Source organism: Halichoerus grypus, chromosome X, assembly GCF_964656455.1.
Source record: "Halichoerus grypus chromosome X, mHalGry1.hap1.1, whole genome shotgun sequence".
NCBI classification, from domain to species: domain Eukaryota; kingdom Metazoa; phylum Chordata; class Mammalia; order Carnivora; family Phocidae; genus Halichoerus; species Halichoerus grypus.
The window spans coordinates 57,185,803-57,208,897 of record NC_135727.1 but is presented as its reverse complement, the minus strand read 5'-3'; the positions used below and the strand labels follow the sequence as shown (position 1 = coordinate 57,208,897).

The window sequence follows — 23,095 nt, the reverse complement described above, 5'->3', positions numbered from 1 at the left end:
CCTCCTGTGTGCTTTCAGAGCACTTTAATATATATTTATATTAATTTCAAATTTAACTATGATAAGCAGCTTTAAAATAGATGTCACTCTGGTAGCTTTTAAATATACTGATTTTCTCAAAATAAATTCTCAGATCCGGAGTTACAGAGTTTAAGAGAATAAACATATTTAAAATTCTTAGTACAAACTGTCAAATTACTTTGCTCAAGTGTTATCTCAATTTATAATATCATATTAATTGACTACAACTTCATCAAAAAAATAGTTCTTACTCTTTTAATGTTTTTAATTAGGTTATTTTACATTCAACTTATTAAGAAAAAATATTTCCCCAGCAGTCTGTTGATCATTTCTATCTTCTCTTTACATTCTCTGCCCATTTGTCTAAAGAGATCTTGGTATTTTTCACATAAATTTGGAGGTACTCATTTTCTGTAATTAGTCCTGTTATGAGTTGCAAATATTTCTTTTGGTTTTCTATTTTTCAGAGTAGATGCTATAATTTTTATATACTCAAATTCCACCTTTTGTTTTTTGAGATTTCAAAGAAGTTATTTCTCTATAGATCAGATGACCCAATCTATACCAATTTTATAGTTCCCACTTTGAAAGAGACTACAGGGACACTCAGATTATTGTCAGAAAGTCCAAAAATTGATCATATAGTAAAAAAAAAATAATTTCGACTCAATGAAGAACAGATTATTAGTTCAATGGTGTTAGAATAACTGGATGGTGATTTAAATGGAAAAAAAACCCTCATACATTACATCAAATTTCAAGTGAATTAAAATTTAAATGTAAAAAATAAAATATTAAAAAATAAACTAAGAGTTAATATTTACTTAATCTTGGAAGGGAAAGCTATCTATGTATATCCAAAGGCTGTTAACAAAAGTAACACAAGTATATGTAAAACTGGTGAAATCTGAATAAGGTCATTGGGTAAGGTCAATTTCCTGGTTATGCTACAGTTATCTAGGATGTTACTTGCCATTGGGGAAACTGGGTGAAGTGTATACACTTCCCATATTATTTCTTACAACTGCATGTGAGTCTACAATTATCTCCAAATAAAAACTTTTTAGGAAGGACACTGGAAAGAATATTTGGTTGACATGGAATGATGTTCATGACATACTGTGAGGTGAAAAATAGGTTTCAAAACAGCATCTATGATAAACTTGTATAAACACAGAAAAGTAGACATATAGCTATATACACACAGTGAGAAAACATCTGGAAGTACATACATAAAAGTGTTATTAGGTTAATAACACAGCCCTTGAAGGAAAAAGATATTACCAGATTCATTCTGTCAATTAAGATGCATCCATTGTAAGTGCTGACAAATACTGAAAATTGTAGGAACCAAAAGAATAGTCAACCAAAAAAAGACAAGCTTCATAAACAGGACAAGGAGTCCAATACTTGATCTTGAAAATTTAATTTGCAAGTGAAGAAAACAAAAAAACAAAAACAAACAAAAAAACCTAAAATGGCAAACTCCAGCACATGCACAAGCAGCCTATATGTTATTTTTAGCAATGATTTTATTTCAGTGGGAAACTATGTATCTTGAAGTATCTTGAAATCAATGAATAATTAATTCCTGGGAAAAACAGATTATCTCCTGAAATATGACTGTATTCTCTGATCCCATTTTTCACCATTACTTTAGTGGCTGTGATTTTTACTTTCACTTTTAAGTGATAAACACAACCAGGTCATGTAGTTCACCTTCATCAGAAGGTTTGCAAGCTAACACAGATGTAATGATGTTGTAAATGATGAGTTAACACTACAAGACTTGTTGGCATCTGGATTTTAATGTCAACAGTGGTGACTCCCAAAAATGAAGCAATTGCCAACCAACAGCTAGGACACATTAATATAATATTGACAGTATAAGACATTTTTTCACTTGGAAGAATCCCACGAGCTCATTCTAATAACTCAGTTTTAGCTAGAACAACTCTAGTCTTAATAGTTTGACCTAGGTCAAACTTAACTAAGCCTTAGGTTATATATTTGTAAAATGGAGTTAACTAATCTACCACAGATAGGGTTATTGTGAGAATCAGATTAAATAATGCATTTTAAGACCTTACAACAGTACTCACATATAGTAAATATTTCTCATGTATTTAACAGTGTGTTGTAGGTACTAAAACTAATTCTCTGTTATCTATTTGGCTTATATAGCTCATCCCAAAGTAACACAGTTCATAGAAAAATAAGGATTAGAACTCACAACTCAGTAAGTCATGGGAATGAAAGGCAGAGCTAACAAATACAGTCAACGATATTGTAATAGCAATGTAATGGGACAGATAGTAGCTACACTTGTGAACATAATATAATGTATAAACTTGTCAAATCACGAAGTTGTGCATCTGAAACTAATGTAACTGTGTCAACTATACTCAAATAAAATTTTTTATTTGAAAAAGAAGTCACAACTCAGCATCTTCCTAATATGCCTTTTATCTGTATGTAAAACCTATTTCTCTACACTTCAGCTTGTGTAAATTTTTCCATAATAATTATTTTTTTTTAATTTATTTATTTGAGAGAGAGAGACATAGTGACAGAGATAGCAAGAGAGCACAAGCCAGGAGGAGAGGGAGAAGCAGGCTCCACACTGAGCAGGGAGCCCGGCGTGGGGCTCAATCCCAGGACCCTGGTATCATGACCTGAGCCGAAGGCAGATGCTTTACCGACTAAGCCACCCAGGCACCCCCATAATAATTATTTTAAACTCATATATAGAAAAGTAGTTTAACAAATGTGCAAATTTGGATCACAGATATATGATCCAAACATTTCAAAGCAATATACAATGATTAAAACTCCATTAATTAATCGCCATTGTAACTCAATGTGAACACAAGGCTGGACAAAAAAGATATGTTAGACTACTACTCAGGGGAAAAAAAGTAGATGTTGGTACTATTCTAAATGTGATATAAACCAAATCAGTCAAGTAGTATGACTTAAACTCTTGGTAAAATCCAATATGAGATGAAATACTTACACTAAGCACCACACTGGCCTGGCTGCCCCTTGGTCTGTCTCTGTCTCTCTTTTACCCCTGTGTCTCTTATTTGCAAACTTTTTTTTAAATAGCCTTAATATGATAACATGAAACATCATAGTCATGCTTTGGAAAATAACTACCTGTGATAAATCATCATCTCCTTTTACACTGCCCTTTACTAAGATTATTAGAAAAGCAAAAAGACAATAAATCAATCTTTCAAAGTATCCCTATTTTGTTGGCTACAACTGAATATCCTCAAAATGTTTCCAATCTCTCTAGCATTTCATATATATATAAATACAAACTGACGGAGACTTTTAGTCTTTTTTACTTTTTAAAACCATTTATATACATATCAGGCAGGACCTAACATTTCAGTTAAAAGACTGCACTGAAACTGAATAGCAGGTGACTTAGCATGAGTAACAGGTCAATTATATGGAATTATAATTATTTCTGTGCATTGGGATTTTATGTTAAACATGAGAATGTGATGATGAGCAGCCATATTTGATTTTAATTGCTGTAGCTTGAGTTATCCAAAACATCATGAGATCACTAGAGAAAATGAGAAAATGCCATGAGGCATGGGAAATGAAAATGCTGCTGCAGAGGGAACTCTGGTAACAGATGTAGCTCCGAGGAATTGGCTCAAACTTATGATTTACAGGGAAGGGTAAGTCTCTCCCAAAGAGTCTTCTCCAGAGTTGGCTAACTCCCTTTACTTTCCTAGCTCCTGAGAGCAAAAAAGACATACTTTTCCACCAATAAATGCCTGAAGAATTGCAAAGCATTTTTCAGAACAGGAAAATATGTGGGCTTTCTTTAGCTCCTTCAGCATTCTTATACTGACGAAGAGTTTCATACTATGCCCCAAATAAGATAAATCTGTTCAAAATCTTTAGACAAAACAAAATGACAAATAATTCAAGCTGATGAAAGAGAAAAAAAGAAAAAATAGAAAACTTGTAAACCCACAAGATAAGAAATCTGTTAGAAATAGTGGTAATAGACATACAAAGGTCTTTCCTACCAACCAGCCAATGGGAAGAGGAGGAAGATGACTCAGACACCTGAATCTTTCTATTGCTTTCCATGGAAAGCCCTTCCTGGGAAGCATTCAAGCAGCAACAGTGATGATAAAAGCACCTGGGAATAGCATTATGGGGCATAAAAATCAACTACATTTTCTGAGCACTTACTAAGTATCTTACAGGAATTATTTCACTGACTTCTCAACATAGTTCTGTGAGATTTATTCTCATATAGAAATGAGAAAATTGAAACTTAGACATTAAGGGACATGTGTAAGGTGGTACAAGAGACACAGCTGATTCAAAACCCAATCTGTCTCATTTCAGAACCACATTGTCAATCACTACATTATCACTACACTGCTCAAATGAGATACATACATGTCAAAGTAAATAAAATATATGAATGGTATAGCATTTGTAAAACTAGAGTTTTGAAATACCATATTCATTATTATTCATTGTTATTCAGTTAATATTCTCTAGACTTTAAGACTTTTTGCCCCTGACAACCCCCCCAAATATCTACATATATAGATATATTTTACACAGTGATTATACACACATGAAATATTTGTTTCATAAAATTATATTCATCCTTACTACATGTAATATATTCTGATATATTCTACTCTACCTCTTTTTTTAATGCTGGAATTGATTTCATGACCCACAAGTAGGTGGCATCTTGTCACAGAAAAAAATCATAACTCAACTTTGGACAATAGGTATATGTATGTTTGGAAATACAGACAGAGGAAGTATGGGCATCCTGTCATGTTAGAAACATACACAGACATCCTGGGAGAAGAGTAAGTAAGATATATATGTAGGAAATCACATATAAGGTATTTGGTAAATATGTTTTCACAAAACCTCCTGCAGTACTACTATTCCCCAACGTTTAGAGAAGCGAAGTTATACCACCACCATCGTAAGCATTATAGTCAATGAGCTTCCAGCCAAAGCTGACATTATGATTCTCAACCAACATCAAAGAATGGAAGCATGCTACCTCCGTGACCTTCCTGATAAAGGCAGCTTACTGTTTGCAAGAAAATTTTTCTGAGCCATTTTGATACCCAAATTTCTAAAGTATATTAAACACTGACCTGACTCCTTAAAAGGACTATACAGAATTTAGCCTTTTCAAGGACCCAGGGTCATACTTACGCAGACACAATGGTCAGCTGGTAGATAGGTCACCTAATTCAAATCTCCCACCTTACAGATGAACAACGTGGTGTCCCAAGAGGTGATGCAATTTGCCCAAAGTCACCCAGTAGAAAGGTCAAGTGATTCCCATTACACCATTCTGCCACATCTATTACTGTACTATGTCGAGCACTATCTAGGAAAGTAGTCACAATTTAGGAGCAATACTCTTTGTAACTTCTCCCATGTTTGTTATTTTGGTTACCTCATTTCTTTCTCCATAATCTTTAGCAATAAAACTCTTTAATCAAAAAGGATCTATGTGTTTATCCTCTGCAGGAAAAATTTTAAGCTAGCCCACTCCAAAGCCCATCTTAGGGAAAGAACTCCCAAAATATAATTGTGTGGTGTACTTCAGAAAGGAAAGGAATGCAGACTGAATCCCTACGTGGTCTTCAGAAAGCAAGAAGGATGCAACGAAAAGCCCACGTTGGCTTAAGAACAGTTCTGTGGATGTGACTATCAGGAACCCCAGTCTCTGAAAACAGGCAATACAGTAAACTTCACAAAGGCAGGGACTAGGTTCTCAGTAAATGTGGGTTGAATACTCTGAAAAATTTGTCACTATACAAACTGGCCCCAGGCCATTTTACTGTTTGACGTAGGCTTGCACTTTAGGGTGTTTGCCTCTTCCCTTTCCCATTAGGATATCAACTATCACTTATATCTAATGACATCCCCAAACACAGCTTTTACAGAAGTTAAGGATGTTTCTAATATGCTCTGAGCATGCTGGAATTATTTCTAAAATAAGAATATGCTCTAAGTGAGGACCTGAAAGATTCCACTATGTAAGAAGCATGCCGATGTTATCACAGCTCTCCTAACTTCCATCTTGCCTGCTCTTCTGTTGAACTGCTGTCTCTGATGCAGACTGCAGATTACACAGATGTCACTTCCAATGAGGTGTTATGTTATTGAGACTATTTTTATCCTGAAACCAATGATACTTCTCTACAACCCATCATTCCAATGTCTTTTTAAATGGCAAAATATCTTGAAAATGACAACTGTGTACCCAAACTGAAAGCCACTTCCTAGAACATCACTTACATCCAGTTTTGTCCTCTCCTTTAAGACTCCAGATGGCCCCCCTTCCTTATTCCATTTTCTTCTATATTTTTCACAGCTCAAATACTTGATTTTATCCCTCTGCCTTTGGGTGTTTGACAGATATTTCCTGTATTTTGTAATCAGAAAGAAACAGACATAACTAAGAAAAAACATACAAAACTTTATCTTCCCATAATCTCTTCAAAACATGACCCTAAGGAAAATCTTGTGATATGAAAAGTAAAAAAAAAAAAAAAAAAAATACTAATTAATCAAGGACAAAGGAATTTAAATATTATCTACAGATGTTTTTACTTGAAGCAATTGTCTCTTGACATAGAGCTAAATCTACTAAAAGAAAAATTACATTTCATAGCCTATTTCTTCATGTTTGTGATACATGCATGATTAATTCTGCTTTTGTCAGTAAAACTGAATATAAGAAATGCTGCTTTTCCTAAGATTTACTCAAGCCAGTATTTAGTAATGCGAACATATATATACATATATTTTTAAGTAGGCTCCATGCCCAATGTGGAGCCCAACTGTGGGGCTTGAACTCAACGACCCTGAGATCAAGACCTGAGCTGAGATCAAGAGTTAGACGCTTAACCGACTGAGCCATCCAGGTGCCCCTAATGCAAACATTTTTAAGACTACTTTCAGTAAACTATTTCAGAAGAAAAATATTCCAAACACATTAACAATAATTCCAATTAAGTAATGACTGGAATTATTAGAATCATTTGGGAAATGACTTATCCAATTTTTCCGTTTTAACATACCTAAAAACAAAGCTTCATAACATAAATTTATGCAACGTGCTTGATAAACTCAGAGTATGTTCACCATTAAGTGATATGAAAAACATAACTTACAATTAACTTCAAATAAGTTCTTCCCATACTTTGAGAAATAATACTACCCGCACTGGAATAAGTCTAAAATGAATCTTTTTCTAAATACACCAGATGCCACCTAATGCAATTTTCTGTATCACTCACAGTATCTTCCTACCTCTACCATAACGGACTCTAACAGGATGAATATAGTCCATACTATGAACTGAACCAGAAAGCAACTATTTAAGAATTAACGGCATTTAGTAATAGGAATTAGCACTCTTATCAATTAAAATTTGAATCCAGGTAAGAAAAATCTTATAATAATTCAAAAAATTAAAAAAAAAACACCCCAAGTTCCTAGGTAACAAAAAAGAAAGGCAATAATATAGAATCCAAGTATGGTATAACAACTATTCAAAAATGGATGTTGTTCTCCGTTTTAGGATAGACTGGAGAGAACATCCAACATCTGTTCACAGCAGCTAGAGCCAAGTTATCTGCAGCCCTGCAGTTTTCAGAATGGGAATAAACATGTCTTTGTTGTCCTGAGACCAATTACCCACATGCAACTAGAATAAGAGAATTTTTGGTTAGACAATACCTGAAAGACTAGTTTACCCTTTCTGTGTTTAAAAACAAGACTGAGGCTCAGAGAGATTAAGTGCCCTAGCAATTCAAACAGCTATTTGAAGGCCAAGCAAGGTCTAGAAACAACCTTTCTCAATTATTTCTACTAATATGGGTTAACTCTGAAGGTCTGAAGCACTGATTCTCCTTCTGAGATGGAATGGGCCTTTGGAAATTTACCAGCTGTGTGATCTTGAGTACACAGCAATCTTTCTTTTTTTTTTTTTTAAAGATTTTATTTATTTATTTGAGAGAGAGAGAATGAGAGAGACAGCAAATGAGAGGGGGGAGGGTCAGAGGGAGAAGCAGACTCCCTGCCGAGCAGGGAGCCCGATGCGGGACTCGATCCAGGGACTCCAGGATCATGACCTGAGCCGAAGGCAGTCGCTTAACCAACTGAGCCACCCAGGCGCCCCACAGCAATCTTTCTAAGGCCCCTTTTCCTCGTCTGCAAAGTGTAGAGAATACCTACTCTAAGGAGGTTGTTGTGAGGATTACAAACAGCTTCTAAAGTGCTTAGCACATCAATTAGCAAATAATAAGCATTCAAAACCAGGTAGCTATTATTTTTACTCCCGCCCTGGAAACATGGCTGCCCCCACTGTTTGAGAAGACAACAAACTCCATTCGTTAACACAATGGACAGGTTCTCATCCACCAGAGCTTCTCCGACCTACCACATTCTGCAAACAGGAGAAAAGCCCTCTCAACAACCTACTTCACGCCATCTAAAATCCGCCCTTTACACTATTAAAAACAAAATACCAACTGCTGCCAAATGTCTTCTGCCACGTGTTGTACGTTGAATTTGTCAACTAGAAATTGCAGGGGATTTTTCTGACTCCACCCAAAACACGGAGAATAAATGATGGGTAAACGAGGGGAAGATAAGGTCCCACACCTGAAATGGAATTCACAGAAGCTTCTCAGCTCATTTAGTTGTGAGTTGATAGGTGGGTGATAGAAAGCAAAACGCTATCTTTCAGCATCATAAAGCAGGAATGGCTAACTCAACAAAACACAATTCCCTAGGTTTGTCAACACAATAGAAAAGAATCCGTGTCCTTGTCCTAGTAAATTAATACGCACACGGGCAACAACTGAGCACCTTTCTCGAAAACCTGAGGACTAAACTGTATCCGAGCTGCACTACACCCTAGGACTACATAAATATATGAAAAATTCCTAAGAAAGGGCGAGACAATGATGGGGAATATCACCTTGAAATCAACAAGGAGGGAATCATGTCATGCCAAAGGCGTTTCCTTCGATAAAATCCCGACCCTCCGTTCTCATGACACTACAAACCCACCTCCCTCTAAGGAAATTACAGAATCACCCGCAGCAACCAACCTCAGCGATCGGCATCGACCAGATCGACCCCTACTCAAATGGCGCTAAGTACCGTGGGTCCAAGCCCCTCCCTGGAACTGCCAAGTCCCGCGCTGACTCCACACTACCTCACTTCCTTCCCGTCCTCCCTCCCATCCTCAACCCCCGGCATTTCTCGCCAACCCTCACCACTGACAGAGAAGGTAGGAACGAGATAGATTTCCTACACTTTGTTCGGGGAGTACCAGAGCCACACATACCCGTCCCTATTACGATCACATCAAACTCCGAAGGGAGATTATCCGCCATCTTGAAAGGAAACGTGTCATGTGACTATTGTTTGTGGAAATGAGATCTAGTCAGGCGTTGCCCTGGTAGAAGGTGGAAGGAAAAACAGTGCATTCTGGATATTGTAGTTCTTGGTGGCCGGTCCAGGTAGGCGGCTACAGCATTTTATTTTAAATGTTTACGCGAATGTTAAAAGCTCAGTTTATTTTCCAGGCTGAGTGCAGTAGCGCGTTTAGCCTGGAGGTTTGGGGTAGTAATGAGTTGGAGATTTTTGCTCTGCTAGCTAGGATGAATGGGAAAACCTGGGTGCCCCTTGACAATGATGAAGCAAGAATTGTTGGGATAGATGAAGGGCGGAATGAAACTGAAAGGGGATTGGTCTGTGAACAAAGGAAATTTTCATTCCAGCCTGGTAACTTGTTTCCCCCTGTGTGTGTGCACTTTCGTTTTGGCCCCCCGAGGCATAATTTTTCGCACCAATTCTTTCAAACTATATCCCGTATCTTTTTCGTCTCCATATCTCCCCAATGAAAACCCATGAAAAACCTCTCGCCTTAGTTTCGCCACAACGAAACCTAAATTGCGTCTGTATTTGTTCTAGTTAGTCCACGCAGCCACCCGGCAGTATATTTTTACAAAATTGGCTTTGCTTTACAGGAGGGAAAAAAGATATAAAAGCATAGTAGTTGCTTGATAAGCGTTTATTGGTTCTGAATCTGGTTTTTTATACGTATACAAGGAGTCCATACAAGATTCTTCTGATAAACTGCTGCAGAAATGATCAAGGTAAAATGGCCTTTATATTAAAGTGATTGTATTTGATGAGGGGCTTTAGGGTTCATTGTAGTTATTTTCGTTATTTTACAAGAGTTTCAAAATAATTGAGGAGAGAAATAATTCCAAAAGAGAAAGTGCCAGTAGTTGACCTTCCCTTACACCACCTGTCCGCTGAACTGTTTGTGGTTTTCCAGTCACACTGTTTTTCCTTTAGCATGGAATGATATTCCCATACTCCAGCTAACATATCCTTAATATTCAGTTCAGGTTCTACCACCTCCTCCTTTTATCTCCTCCCTATATTGGGTTAAATTTCCCTATGTAGTGCTAACACCCTGTCATAGCCTCCCATATTGCACTGCAATTATTTGCATTATGTTGGTTCCTATACAGTTAACACAGCCCCACACATACAAAAATATACACCCAGATATATAACAACCTAAATTTTAAGTCCCTCTATGACAGGGACCGGGCCTTACTTATCTTTTTACCCCCTGCATCTAATATGAGCCTGTAGCTTAATAGGAATGCCAGTCAGTGTTTGCTGAACTGAGTTTAGTTCTGACTCCCCTAATAGATGGTAAGTACTATGAATACAGGGACTAAGTCTTCATCTTTATATCTGCCCACAACTATCATGTGTCTTATATATTGAAGATGCTCAATACATGTTTGTTACTTTGCTAAGGTTCCATGAAAATTCTTTAAAATTGTATTTTACTGGGTTTGGGTTTTGTTTTGTTTTGCTGCATTTTGCCATAATCTTTAGCAATATTTTACATGTTTCATTAATTTCTTTTATGGACTATCTGGATGTATTGAACAATTCTCTTGTGATATGGTCCTCTGATGAATATTTTGTGTAAGATACTCCTCTGAGAAATGTAATGTATTGTTCAGTAAATCACTCTGCCATTTGCCTTGATATGAAAAGAAAGTTTTGAGTACTATCAGAAGTGAAATAGATCTTATCTATGAGACTCTTAATACCACCAGTGGAAATGAAAATTAATAGGTTTCCCAAAGTAAACACAGGGAACTTCAAAATCTCCTCTAACAGAAGCTATGGATGGGTGGTTAAAAACATGATAAATTAAGGTATCTCCATCTTACTTTGGCGATATGTGTATATGTGTGTGTATATATATATATCTTTTTCAGTATGAGTATATCTAACTTTCTATGGACTCAGAAATTTTCTAACAAATAGACACAATGTGAAGACACAACTTATTATTTCATTCAATTTTCCTTAAATATTTATTGAATACCTACCATGTGCAAGGCACTGATTTAGATGCTGGAATTACAGCAATGAGTAAAACAGACAAAAACCCCTGACTTCATGAAGTTTACATCTAGTGGGGTATAAAACGAAATAAACAAGTAATATTACTCTGTCGTGCTAATTTTCCAATATGTTTTGCCCCAAATAGGAAATCCCTTTTATTCTGAAGCTAGAAAGCAGGACCCTCAGAAAGATAAAATTGCCACCCTGTGTTTTAGCTGTCCTCTATCACACCCTCTCTGAGCATGAAAAATATGATTACGTTAGAAAAAATTAAAGCCTCTGCATGGAGAAAATGCTCAAAATACCTTTTCTGTCACATGTATTTGTATAGATCTTCTGCAAAGTAAAGATGAATATAGGGGTTGATAATGTCATTAAAATAGCATGAAGCAAAGCAGCTTAATTGCTGTCTATTCTATTATTCTAAGGACATCTGTTTTTGAGAACTGAAATATTTTATTTGGATAAGTCACAGTACAATGAGATGAGCGATACAAATTGACTTACCCTGTTAAATCACTGAGATCCTAATTTTGTACTTAATGGTTTCCTGAGTTGAAAAACCATGATTCCCTGAACATTTACCTTGTATTCAGAAGCTTACTTAACTGTGGGATCTGATGTGTCATCTTTTTTTACAAACCAGTTATTTAATGGTCTCTATCCCTGGGCTTTCCTTTGAGCTCCAGATCCAGATATCCAAGCCCTTACTCAACATCTCTTCTGAACATGTCCAGTACCAAACTCCTGAACATTTCAGCCCCATTCCCAAACCTCTTCATCCAGTGTTCCCTACCTTAGAAACGGTACCACCTTCTAATCAGTTACTCAAGTCAAAAACCTTAAGAATCATCCTTGATATATCATTCTCTTTCACTCTTAACCCAATTTCATCAGCAAATCTTGCCAGATCTATCTCAAAGTTATATTGGAAACATATCCACCTCACAATCTGGACTGCCCTCATTATCTCTTACCTGGACTACTACAATAGGTCCCAGCTGGACCCCTCATTTATGCTTGCTTCCCTTCAGTCCACTGTCTACACTGCAGGTAAACTTTTAAAAATTCAAATATAGGGGTGCCTGGCTGGCTCAGTTGGTGGAGCATGTGACTCCTGGTCTCAGGGTTGTGAGTTCAAGCCTTGCATTGAATGTAGAGATTACTTAAGAATAAAATCTTTTTAAAAATTTCAAATCTAATTATGTCCTCCCCTCCCTAAAACTTGCATGATTTCCCATTGCTCTGAAAATACACTCCAAAATTTTAAACATGGTCTAAAAGTCCCGGCTGAACTTTCTAGGCTCATATACCTCTCACCCTTGTCTTTCTAAGCTCCAGCCATATTGTCTCTCCATTTTGTCTGATACCCCATGCTCCTTCCTGCTTCAGGGCCTTCATTCATGTTCTTCCATGTGCCTGATGTGCACTTTTGTCCTTCTCCCTTTCTTCTACTTTAATCCTACTCATTTTGCAGTTCATTCAAAACATCACTTTCTCTGGCGAGTCTTCATCTAGTCCTCAGTCTGCCTTAAGTCTCCTATACTCCTCCTTTGTTGAACTTTTCATGATTGGAAATATCAAATTGCTTATGCAATTTCTTATTTCATATCTGTTATCCTCCTAGGATGTAAGTTACACAAAGGCAAGGACTATGCCTATATTGTTCACCATTATATTTCTAATACATCATTCAGTGCCTAGCACATAATAGGCACTCAAAAATATCTGCTGAAATCCCACTTCTGTGTATATATCCAAAGCAAATAAAATACTATCTCAAAGAGATATCTGCACTCCCATGTTCATTGCAACATTATTCACAGTAGCCAAGATATGGGAACAACTTAAGTGTTCATCAACAGATGAATGATATATATATCCATATATATATATTCCTTATATAAAGGAATACTATTCAGCCCTTAAAAAGAAAGAAATTCTGCCACATGTAATGACATGGATGAATCTAGAGAACATTATGCTGAAGTGAAATAAGCCAGACACAGAAAGACAAATACCGCATGATCTCATTTATATGTGGAATCTGAAAAATATGTATTTTTAAGTCAAACTCATAGTAACAGAGAGTAGAATGATGGTTACCAGAGAGAGACTGGGGGTAGAGGAAAAGGGAACATATTGATCAAAGGGTACAAAATTTCTGTTGTAACATGAATAAGTTCTGGAGACTTATGTACAGCATGGTGACTATAGTCAAAAATGTATACTTGAAATTTATTAAGATTATAGATTTCAAGTGTTCTTACCACAAAAAAAGGTAACTATGGGAGGTGATGGATATGTTAATCAGTTTGATTGTGCTAATCATTTCATATCATATATATCAAAACATTACATTGTACACCTTAAATATATACAATTTTTATTTGTCAAAAATAAATGATTTTTTAAATCTATTGAATGAATGGGTAAATAATAAGGTACAGGAAGTCTTCAGGAAACCACACATGAGTACTATTTTAAATGAGAATAAAATGAGTTGATTGCCCAGTAAACTTATTTGATCAGCTGGTTTTGTGTTTATAATTGAACAATACACATGTGGTTAATAAACAATCCAACTAGCAAAAGATCATACAAAGACTCGTAAGACTAAGAAGTCTCCATACCCTCCTAGCCCCGCCCCCAGGTTGTCCTCCCCAGAGATATTATCCATTTCTTGTGAATCCTGCTAGAGATTGTGTATGTATATGCATGTGTGTGTGTGTGTATGTGTGTGTGTGTGTGTGTAAGGGAAGCAGTAATCCCTTTGTTTCTTTTTTGACACAAATGGTAGCATGCTATAAACATTATTCCTCACCTTACACCTGTATTTTTTTACTTATTATATTTAGGAGATCTTGTGTTCTTAGAACGTATAGAGACACCTCATTTTTAATACTTTCCTATAATTCCATTATATGAATAGACCATGATTTATTTAGTATTCCTCTATTGATGGATATTTAGTTCTTTTCTAGTCTTTTGCTACTACAAATGGTACTGCAATGAACATCCTTTACTTATGCACTATAGGATAATGGTTATGAGTTTAGATTCTTGGCCAGACTTCCTAGATTGGAGTCCCACTTGCATCACTTACCAATTGAATGGCCTCAGATAAGTTACTTAACCTCTCTGAATCTGTTTCCTCATAGGTAAAGTGACAATAATATTACTTACCCTCCATGGTGGTTATGAGGGGTAAATAAAGTACTTAACACTATATTTGACTGGTAGTAAGCACTCGAATATTAGTAGTAGTAAGTAGGAGTAGCAGCAGCAGCAGTCATTGGGAGCATATGGGAGATAAACAACTTTCACCCATCAGATTGGCAAAATGAAATTATTTTTCATTGGTAAAGTATTGGTAAAGTTCTGGGGGAGCAGTCTCACTCATACACTGCTAATGGAAGTGGAAATGGATACAATTTCTTTCTTTAAAAAAAAAAAAAAAGACTTTATTTTTAAGTAATCTCTACACCCAACGCAGGGCTCAAATCACAACCCCCAAGATCAAGAGTCACATACTCTACTGACTGAGCCAGCCAAGTGCCTCCTGATATAATTTCTTTGAATGGCAATTTGGCAGTATCTGTCAACATTTTAAATGCATATATTTGGTTATTTAGCATTTTTTCATTTGAAATTTATCCTGTAGACTAGTGAATTTTTTTATTCTTCGTTGAAATGATTGATACCATATTGATCATTTCAATATTTTTTTCTGACTTTTGGGTTTTAAATTCATGTGACCAAAAAATAATTTTTCATGTTAATAGTTATTTTGTCATGCAGTATTATAGAATACATAATTTATTCTTAAATAATATATAAATTATCTCCCTCCATAATGGCTTAGGAATTGAATATACAAACATATTTAAGAAAGGCTTATCTAGGGCGCCTGGGTGGCTCAGTCAGTTAAGTGGCTGCCTTCGGCTCAGGTCATGATCCTGGGGTCCTGGGATCGAGCCCCACGTCTGGCTCCCTGCTCAGCAGAGAGCCTGCTTCTCCCTCTCCCTCTGCCTGCCACTCTGCCTACTTGTGCTCTCTCTTTCTCTGTCAAATAAATAAATAAAAATCTTTAAAAAAAAAAAAAAGGCTTATCTAAATTCAAGGATTGTAAAAGTTAGTAGTATAAGGGTAGGGGTCTTTGTTCACTGACTCCTAAGCATCTAGAAGAATGCCTATAATTGAGGAAGAGCGTAATAAATATTTCTTGAATGCTGAAGGAGTGGAGATCTGTCACAATCCCCTATGAAACCCTTTTCAGTTCCATGGTCAGCCTTTTTCCTAAAGTGGGTTCTTGGGAAAAGTAATTCTGTAGGATGTTAATACAGGTTTCATGATCAAATACATTTAGTGAGCAGTTAAAGTCAAATGGTTTCTTTACTGGAGGACTCTTCAGATCTTTTATAATAAATATGTGAACTATCAGGATTTCATAATAAACTTTTAAAAATGTTTTTTATTTGAGTATAGTTGACACAATAACTTTTTAAAGTGGCATATTTATTTATTTATTTGAGAGAGAGAGAGAGAGCACGCACACAAGCAGGGAGGGGCAGAGGGAGAAAGAATCTGAAGCAGACTCCGCACTGAGCAGGGAGCCGGACTCGGGGCTCTATCTCATGACCATGAGATCATGACCTGAGCTGAAATCAAGATTTAGAAGTTTAACCGACTGAGCCACCCAGGTGCCCCAACACAATAACTTTTAAAGCACAGAACATAGTCTGGGAAACACTAGCCTGGACTATTGGCCTGACTCAGAATGAAATTTCTTGTGTTTTCATAGATGATGTTTTTGCTCCATCATCATTAGGACACAGCAAAAAATTTTCTAGGAGTGGTAATGGGGTCAGATGGAGCAGAACTATTACATAGTCTTTCCAGATGTCACTGTTACTAGTATAGATTATGATCCAGGAGACACATAATTTTATACACATATGCATGCATGCGCACGCACACGTGCACACACGCACACACACGCACACACACAAATTGAATTCGCTACCATGGAATCTCATTCTTACCATACTGTAAACAACCAAACGTACCAGACACTGATCTTCTTGTATAAAGTAAGAGTGCCAGATAAGCCATCAATACCTTGAGTTCTGTAGGTTTAAAAGAGCTTCTTAGAAAATAGTTATGTCTATATGAATGTATATCTCTTAACACCATGAAAAACAAGCAATAACAGTTAAAAAGTAAATTACTAACTCCTTAATACAAGTTCCAGACTTACAAAAGAAAAATTTTTTTAAATACAGAACTAATGTTTGAGCTTACTTTGTTTTTTTTAATAGTTTCACAATTTCTAAATGTTCTTTCTTTTTTTTTAAATTTTATTATGTTATATTAGTCACCATACATCATTACTTTTTGATGTGGTGATCCACGATCCATTGTTTTCATATAACACCCAGTGCTCCATGCAGTACGTGCCCTCCTTAATACCCATCCCCGGGCTAACCAATCCCCACCCTCCTCTAAAACCCTGTTTGTTTCTCAGAGTCCATAGTCTCTCATGGTTCATCTCTCCCTCTGACTCCCCCCCTTCATTTTTCCCTTCCTTCTCCTAATGTCCTCCATGCTAATCCTTATGTTCCACAAATAAGTGATATGATAATTGACTTTCTCTGCTTGACTTATTTCACTTAGCATAATCTCCTCCAGATGGCTGAGTAATAGTCCATTGTATATATGGACCACATCTTCTTTATCCATTCATCTGTTGAAGGGCATCTTGGCTCTTTCCACAGTTTGGCTATTGCAGACATTGCTGCTATGAACATTGGGGTGCATGTGGCCCTTCTTTTCACTACATCTGTGTCTTTGGGGTAAATACCCAGTAGTGCAATTGCTGGGGCATAAGGTAGCTCTATTTTTAATTTTTTGAGGCACCTCCACACTGTTTTCCAAAGTGGCCGTACCAACTTGCATTCCCACCAACGTGTAAGAGGGTTCCCCTTTCTCCATAACCTCTCCAACATTTGTTGTTTCTTTCCCTTTCCATTTTTGCTATTCTAACTGGTGTAAGGTGGTACCTCAATGTGGTTTTGATTTGAATTTGCCTGATGGCTAATGAATATGAACATTTTTTCATGTGTCTGTTAGCCATTTGTATGTCTTCTTCAGAGAAGTGTCTTTTCATATCTTCTGCCCATTTTTTGACTTGATTATTTGTTTTTTGGGTGTTGAGTTTGAAGAGTTCTTTATAGATCTTGGATACCAGCCCTTTATCTGTAGTGTCATTTGCAAATATCTTCTCCCATTCTGTGGGTTGCCTCTTTGTTTTGTTGACTGTTTCCTTTGCTGTGCAGAAGCTTTTTATCTTGATGAAGTCCCAAAAGTTCATTTTTGCTTTTGTTTCACTAGCTTTTGGAGATGTATCTTGAAAGAAGTTGCCATGGCCGATGTCAAAGAGGTTACTGCCTGTGTTCTCCTCTAGGATTTTGATGGATTCCTGTCTCACATTGAGGTCTTTCATCCATTTTGAGTTTATCTTTGTGTATGGTGTTAGAGAATGCTTGAGTTTCATTCTTCTGCATGTGGCTGTCCAATTTTCCCAGCACCATTTAATGAAGAGACTGTCTTTTTTCCATTGCATGTTTTTTCCTGCTTTGTCAAAGATTATTTGACTGTAGAGTTGAGGGTCCATATCTGGGTTCTCTATTCTGTTCCATTGGTCTATATGTCTGTTTCTCTGCTAGTACCATGCTGTCTTGGTGATCACAGCTTTGTAATATAGCTTGAAATCGGGCAACGTGATGCCCCCAGCTTTGTTTTTCTTTTTCAACATTTCCTTGGCAATTCTGGGTCTTTTCTGATTCCATACAAGTTTTAGGATTGTTTGTTCCAGCACTTTGAAAAATGTCATTGGAATTTTGATCAGGATGGCATTGAAGGTATAGATTGCTCTGGGTAGCATAGACATTTTAACAATGTTTATTCTTCCGATCCATGAGCATGGAATGTTTTTCCATCTTTTTTGTCTTCTTCAATTTCTTTCATGAGTGTTCTATAGTTCCTAGAGTATAGATCCTTTACCTCTTTGGTTAGGTTTATTCCAAGGTATCTTATGGTTTTTGGTGCTATTGTAAATGGAATCATTTCTCTAATTTCTCTTTCTACAGTTGAGTTGTTAGTGTATAAGAAAGCAACTGACTTCTGTGCATTGATTTTGTATCCTGCCACATTACTGAATTGCTGCATGAGTTCTAGTAATTTGGGGGTGGAGCTTACTTTGAATTAAAATTTTTCTGTCTCTAAAGCTGTGGTGGTAGTGGTAATAAAAAGTCATGAGCACAAGTATTCTGAACGGTAAAACATAGCTGGAAATGGAGAAAATCGAGTTTACTGGAGAATAACCTGAAACTACCCAAAGTAGCACTTTTGTGAACATGCATACTCTTTAAGGAGTTTTACAGTATACCCACTTGAAGTCAACTTGGACTTTTCCATTTCAAATATATACAAATATTATCCCATCATACCATTTTCTGTTATATAAAATTCAGGTTGAATTCATGTTCATTTTTACCTTTAAAATATAATCAATGTCATGACAACAATTATTTCCACTATATTAGAAATATGTTTTAAGTACTAGTTTTAGTAACGAAATAATGATTTGTACTAACTATTGTGTCTGTCAGCTTAGTCAATACAGAAATATTCAGAACACATTTGTATTTTTTCATAGTCCTTGCAAAACAAAACAAAAATCTATGAATAATTTTGTGGGAATTTCATGAATGTTTATAGATAGTCTTGCTGTTCTTTTAGCTGTTTAATTGTAATGTCATAGTAATAGAAAGCAGCATACCGAATTTTGCATGGATGGATAAGCACATTCAATAGAGAAGATTAAACAGAGTAAATCAAATACTGTATTAAACATTTTCTGCATAACAGACCACAAAATGGGCATTTATCTTACCAATGGATCCTTGGCATTAGAAGCAAATAGAAGTGCATACCAATATAATTTAACTGAATATTCAATGGCCTGATTGCAAAGTTTCCCTATATTTTATTATACTAACATCCAGTTAATTAGAATTGTCTAACCATATTCAAGTACACATATTGAAAAGATTAAGTGTAAACACTATTCATTTGCATTTCATCATCCAATAAATTAATTTGTTTTATTATCCCCAAAGTTTGAGCATAGTAAATTTTCTGTATGGTTGCACAAAGTAAAAAATTCAGACAACCACATGGAAATCTGCAATATGGGATGATTTCACATTTTAATTATATTTGATTTTTTCATTTTTGATAAGAAAAAAGTTCTTAATGTAAAGATATATTTAGGGGCACCTGGGTGGTTCAGTTAGTTAAGTATCTGACTCTTGATCTCAGCTCAGGTCGTGATTTCAGGGTCGTGAGTTCAAGCCCCATTTTGGGCTCCACATTGGGTATGGAGGCTACTTAAAAAAATAAAATAAAGATATATTTAATCTCAGAGGGTGCACTATTCCCCCCAAATTTGCTGACAAAACCTCACATCAAAAAATTTTTTTAAGATTTTATTTATTTATTCAAGAGAGACAGAGAGAGAGAGGGGCGGAGGCAGAGGGAGAAGCAGGCTTTCCACGGAGGAGGGAGCCTGATGCGGGACTTGATCCCAGGACCCTGGGATCATGACCTGAGCCGAAGGCAGATGCTTAACTGACTGAGCCACCCAGGCACCCTCACATCAGAATTTTTAACATGGCTATTCATAGTAAAATTTTCAAATATCCTATAATTTATACTTATAGCCTCTCCTATTATTTGTATTTTATTAGTACAGTTCTTACTATAATGCATTCATGTTGTATTTCAATGCAAAAGCATTTTCAATTAATTAGTCTTTATCAGGAAATGGTTGAATAACCTAAGGTTCAGAGCTTTTATTTATTCAAATCCTCAAGGATAATGTTTTATTAAGTCAATGTATGACTCAAAACATTAGGAATTGAAAGTCATTTCATGTTTGGACTAACTTTATGACAAGATTGACTATAATGAGGTCATTTGAACTATATTTTGTATTCTATAAAGGTACAAAATGGAGGTGTGGCGAGGAATGCCTACTAAAAAGCAGGAATTGTCTCTGTATTTTTGTAGTACTAATGTCTACCACTGCAACTGTACTTTCTCATGGAGGCTCCCCCTCCTACACACCTGCCAAAAGGCAGCAGTCATGTTTTAAATGCCACATGACTTCAAGCCTCCAGCCATAGTTGATTGGAGGACAAAGAATAAAGCTGACCCAAGAGAAACCATGGCTTGCAAATATTTATGCCTAAAATATTTAGGCCGGTGTTAAAAAGGTAACCTGAGCCAATCAGATTCCCTTTTCAGAAAATTCTAAATAAATGACACAGAAGATGCAGTATAACAAAATCTGAAACAAAATACTGATTTGTCTTGATGTAAAGTGGGTTGAAGCAGCCATTATGTGAGGCACCCGTCTTTTGTATGGACATAGTCAAGATAAGTACCAGAGGAAGTCAACTGGTAGAGAGAAAGGAGAGTAGAGGAGATCTAGAGAGAGGAGTACAGGCACCATTAGAGCAAGAGCAAGTTCCTGCTCTTGTGAGAAGAGTTGTGATCTCTGTCCCATGAAGATCAGTTGTGTTTTGTTTTTTATCCTTCAATTCCTGTAAACTCCAGTGTACAGTGTAAGGAGTGTATCCTTACAATAATACCCCGTTTTCTTTAGGTAGCCTGGATTAATGTTGAGACCAAAAAGTTTGATTTGATTTTTTTTTTGTTATTATGTTATGTTAATCACCATACATTACATCATTAGTTTTTGATGTAGTGTTCCATGATTCATTGTTTGTGTATAACACCCAGTGCTCCATGCAGAACGTGCCCTCTTTAATACCCATCACCAGGCTTACCCATCCCCCCACCCCCGTCCCCTTTAGAACCCTCAGTTTTTTTTTCAGTCCGTAGTCTCTCATGGTTCGTCTCCCCCTCCGATTTCCCCCCCTTCATTTTTCCCCTCCTACTATCTTCTTCTTCTTCTTTTTTTTTTAACATATAATGTATCATATGACCTCACTGATATGAGGAATTCTTAATCTCAGGAAACAAACTGAGGGTTGCTGGGGTGGTGGGGAGTGGAAGGGATGGGGTAGCTGGGTGATAGACATTGGGGAGGGTATGTGCTATGGTGAGCACTGTGAATTGTGTAAGACTGTTGAATCACAGACCTGTACCTCTGAAACAAATAATACATTATATGTTAAAAAAAAAGTTTGATTTTAAATATTTAAATATTTTAAAATGTCCATGTAGCCAAGAGCATATTAGCACACAGGCCCTACAAAATAAGAAGCAATTACAGACAATTTTTTGTAAACTATTTCTCCACCTGAAAATTACAGCTGAAAGAGGTTTTTATTAGCACTATTCAAATACTAGAAATACTAATTCAAATCCAAATAGTGATTGAGAAATCATACGATGAAAACAGATTTTAAGAAATGATCTGTCTATCCTTTGCCTTCAGCCCAGTTCATAGCCAAAACGTCCCAGGCAACTGGAAAAAGCTATTCTATTTTGAATACCTCTGGGGAAGCATATTTCAATTCTTTTTTGCCCATTTATTCATGGTTAGGAATCTCTATGACTGCAATATTGGTTTCTGTATTTTTTAATATTAAATTTAGAGTTCTAAGTGATGTATTAACATATTAATATGACATCATGAAATGGTTGAAAATATATTAACATATTAATATGACATCATGAAATGGTTGAAAATAAAACAAATCAGCCCAGCATTCAAAACCTCCATATAGTGGTCCCAATATAAGCATAGTATCATATGGAGTCTGAGAAATTTTATATAACTATCAAAACACATGAAATTAACTGCATTAATGGTGAAACCTCAGTTTCAGTCCTAATTACCCTGCAGTAATATACAAATTACAAGTTTTCATCAAGATAGGAAAATCAAAACTTTGGCAGCCAGCCAGCCTCTAAAAGGGTATCAGTAGGCCTCACATCCTGGCAGTCATGCCCTTGTGCAGTCCCTCTGTAAAATCAGCTGACCTGTGTACAATTAGGATTTTGTGGAAATGATGGAGTGTGACTTTAGAAGACAGGTCATTTAAGACGTTGCAATTTCCACCTTAATCTATCTAGAATTACTCACTCTGGGAAAAGCCAGTTGTCAGTTCATGAGGAATTCCAACAACTCTTTGGAGAGGTGTATGTGGTAATAGCTTTTGCACACATGCGGCAAGGAACCAAGACCTCTTGCCAGCAGCCATGTGAGTGACTGAGCCATCTTGGAAGTGGATCTTCCATCTCCAGTTAAGCCTCAGATGACTATAGCCTCAGCTACCATCCTGACTGCAACCTTATGAGAGACTCCAAAACAGAACCACTCAGCCAAGCTGCTTATGAATTCCTGAATCTTAGAAACTGTGAGATAATAAAAGTCGGTATTTCCATCATGCTGTCTCATGGAGAGAACTGATACTGCTACATCCAAGAAACCTATGCCCCACCCCATCCCAAATGTTTTAGTCAAATCAAGCCCTAATCTAATTTTCCT

General features: G+C 36.4%; 1 protein-coding gene and 1 long non-coding RNA gene across 4 annotated transcripts in view; one reads left to right on the top strand and one right to left on the bottom strand.

Moving 5' to 3' along the window:
- Positions 1–9,529, bottom strand: part of CHM (CHM Rab escort protein) — a 206,934-nt gene extending 197,405 nt beyond the window's left edge. For all 3 annotated transcript variants that reach the window (XM_078064860.1, XM_078064861.1, XM_078064862.1), the window contains exon 1: positions 9,410–9,529. In XM_078064860.1, the coding sequence (XP_077920986.1) occupies positions 9,410–9,458 (49 nt within the window). In that variant the 5' untranslated portion in view covers positions 9,459–9,529. The remainder of the gene's footprint in view (positions 1–9,409) is intronic.
- LOC118531652 (uncharacterized) overlaps positions 9,457–23,095 on the top strand; it is a 77,791-nt gene continuing 64,152 nt past the window's right edge. Inside the window, exons 1-2 of the long non-coding RNA XR_004915311.2 lie at positions 9,457–9,584; positions 10,095–10,223. This is a non-coding gene — a long non-coding RNA (uncharacterized LOC118531652). The remainder of the gene's footprint in view (positions 9,585–10,094; positions 10,224–23,095) is intronic.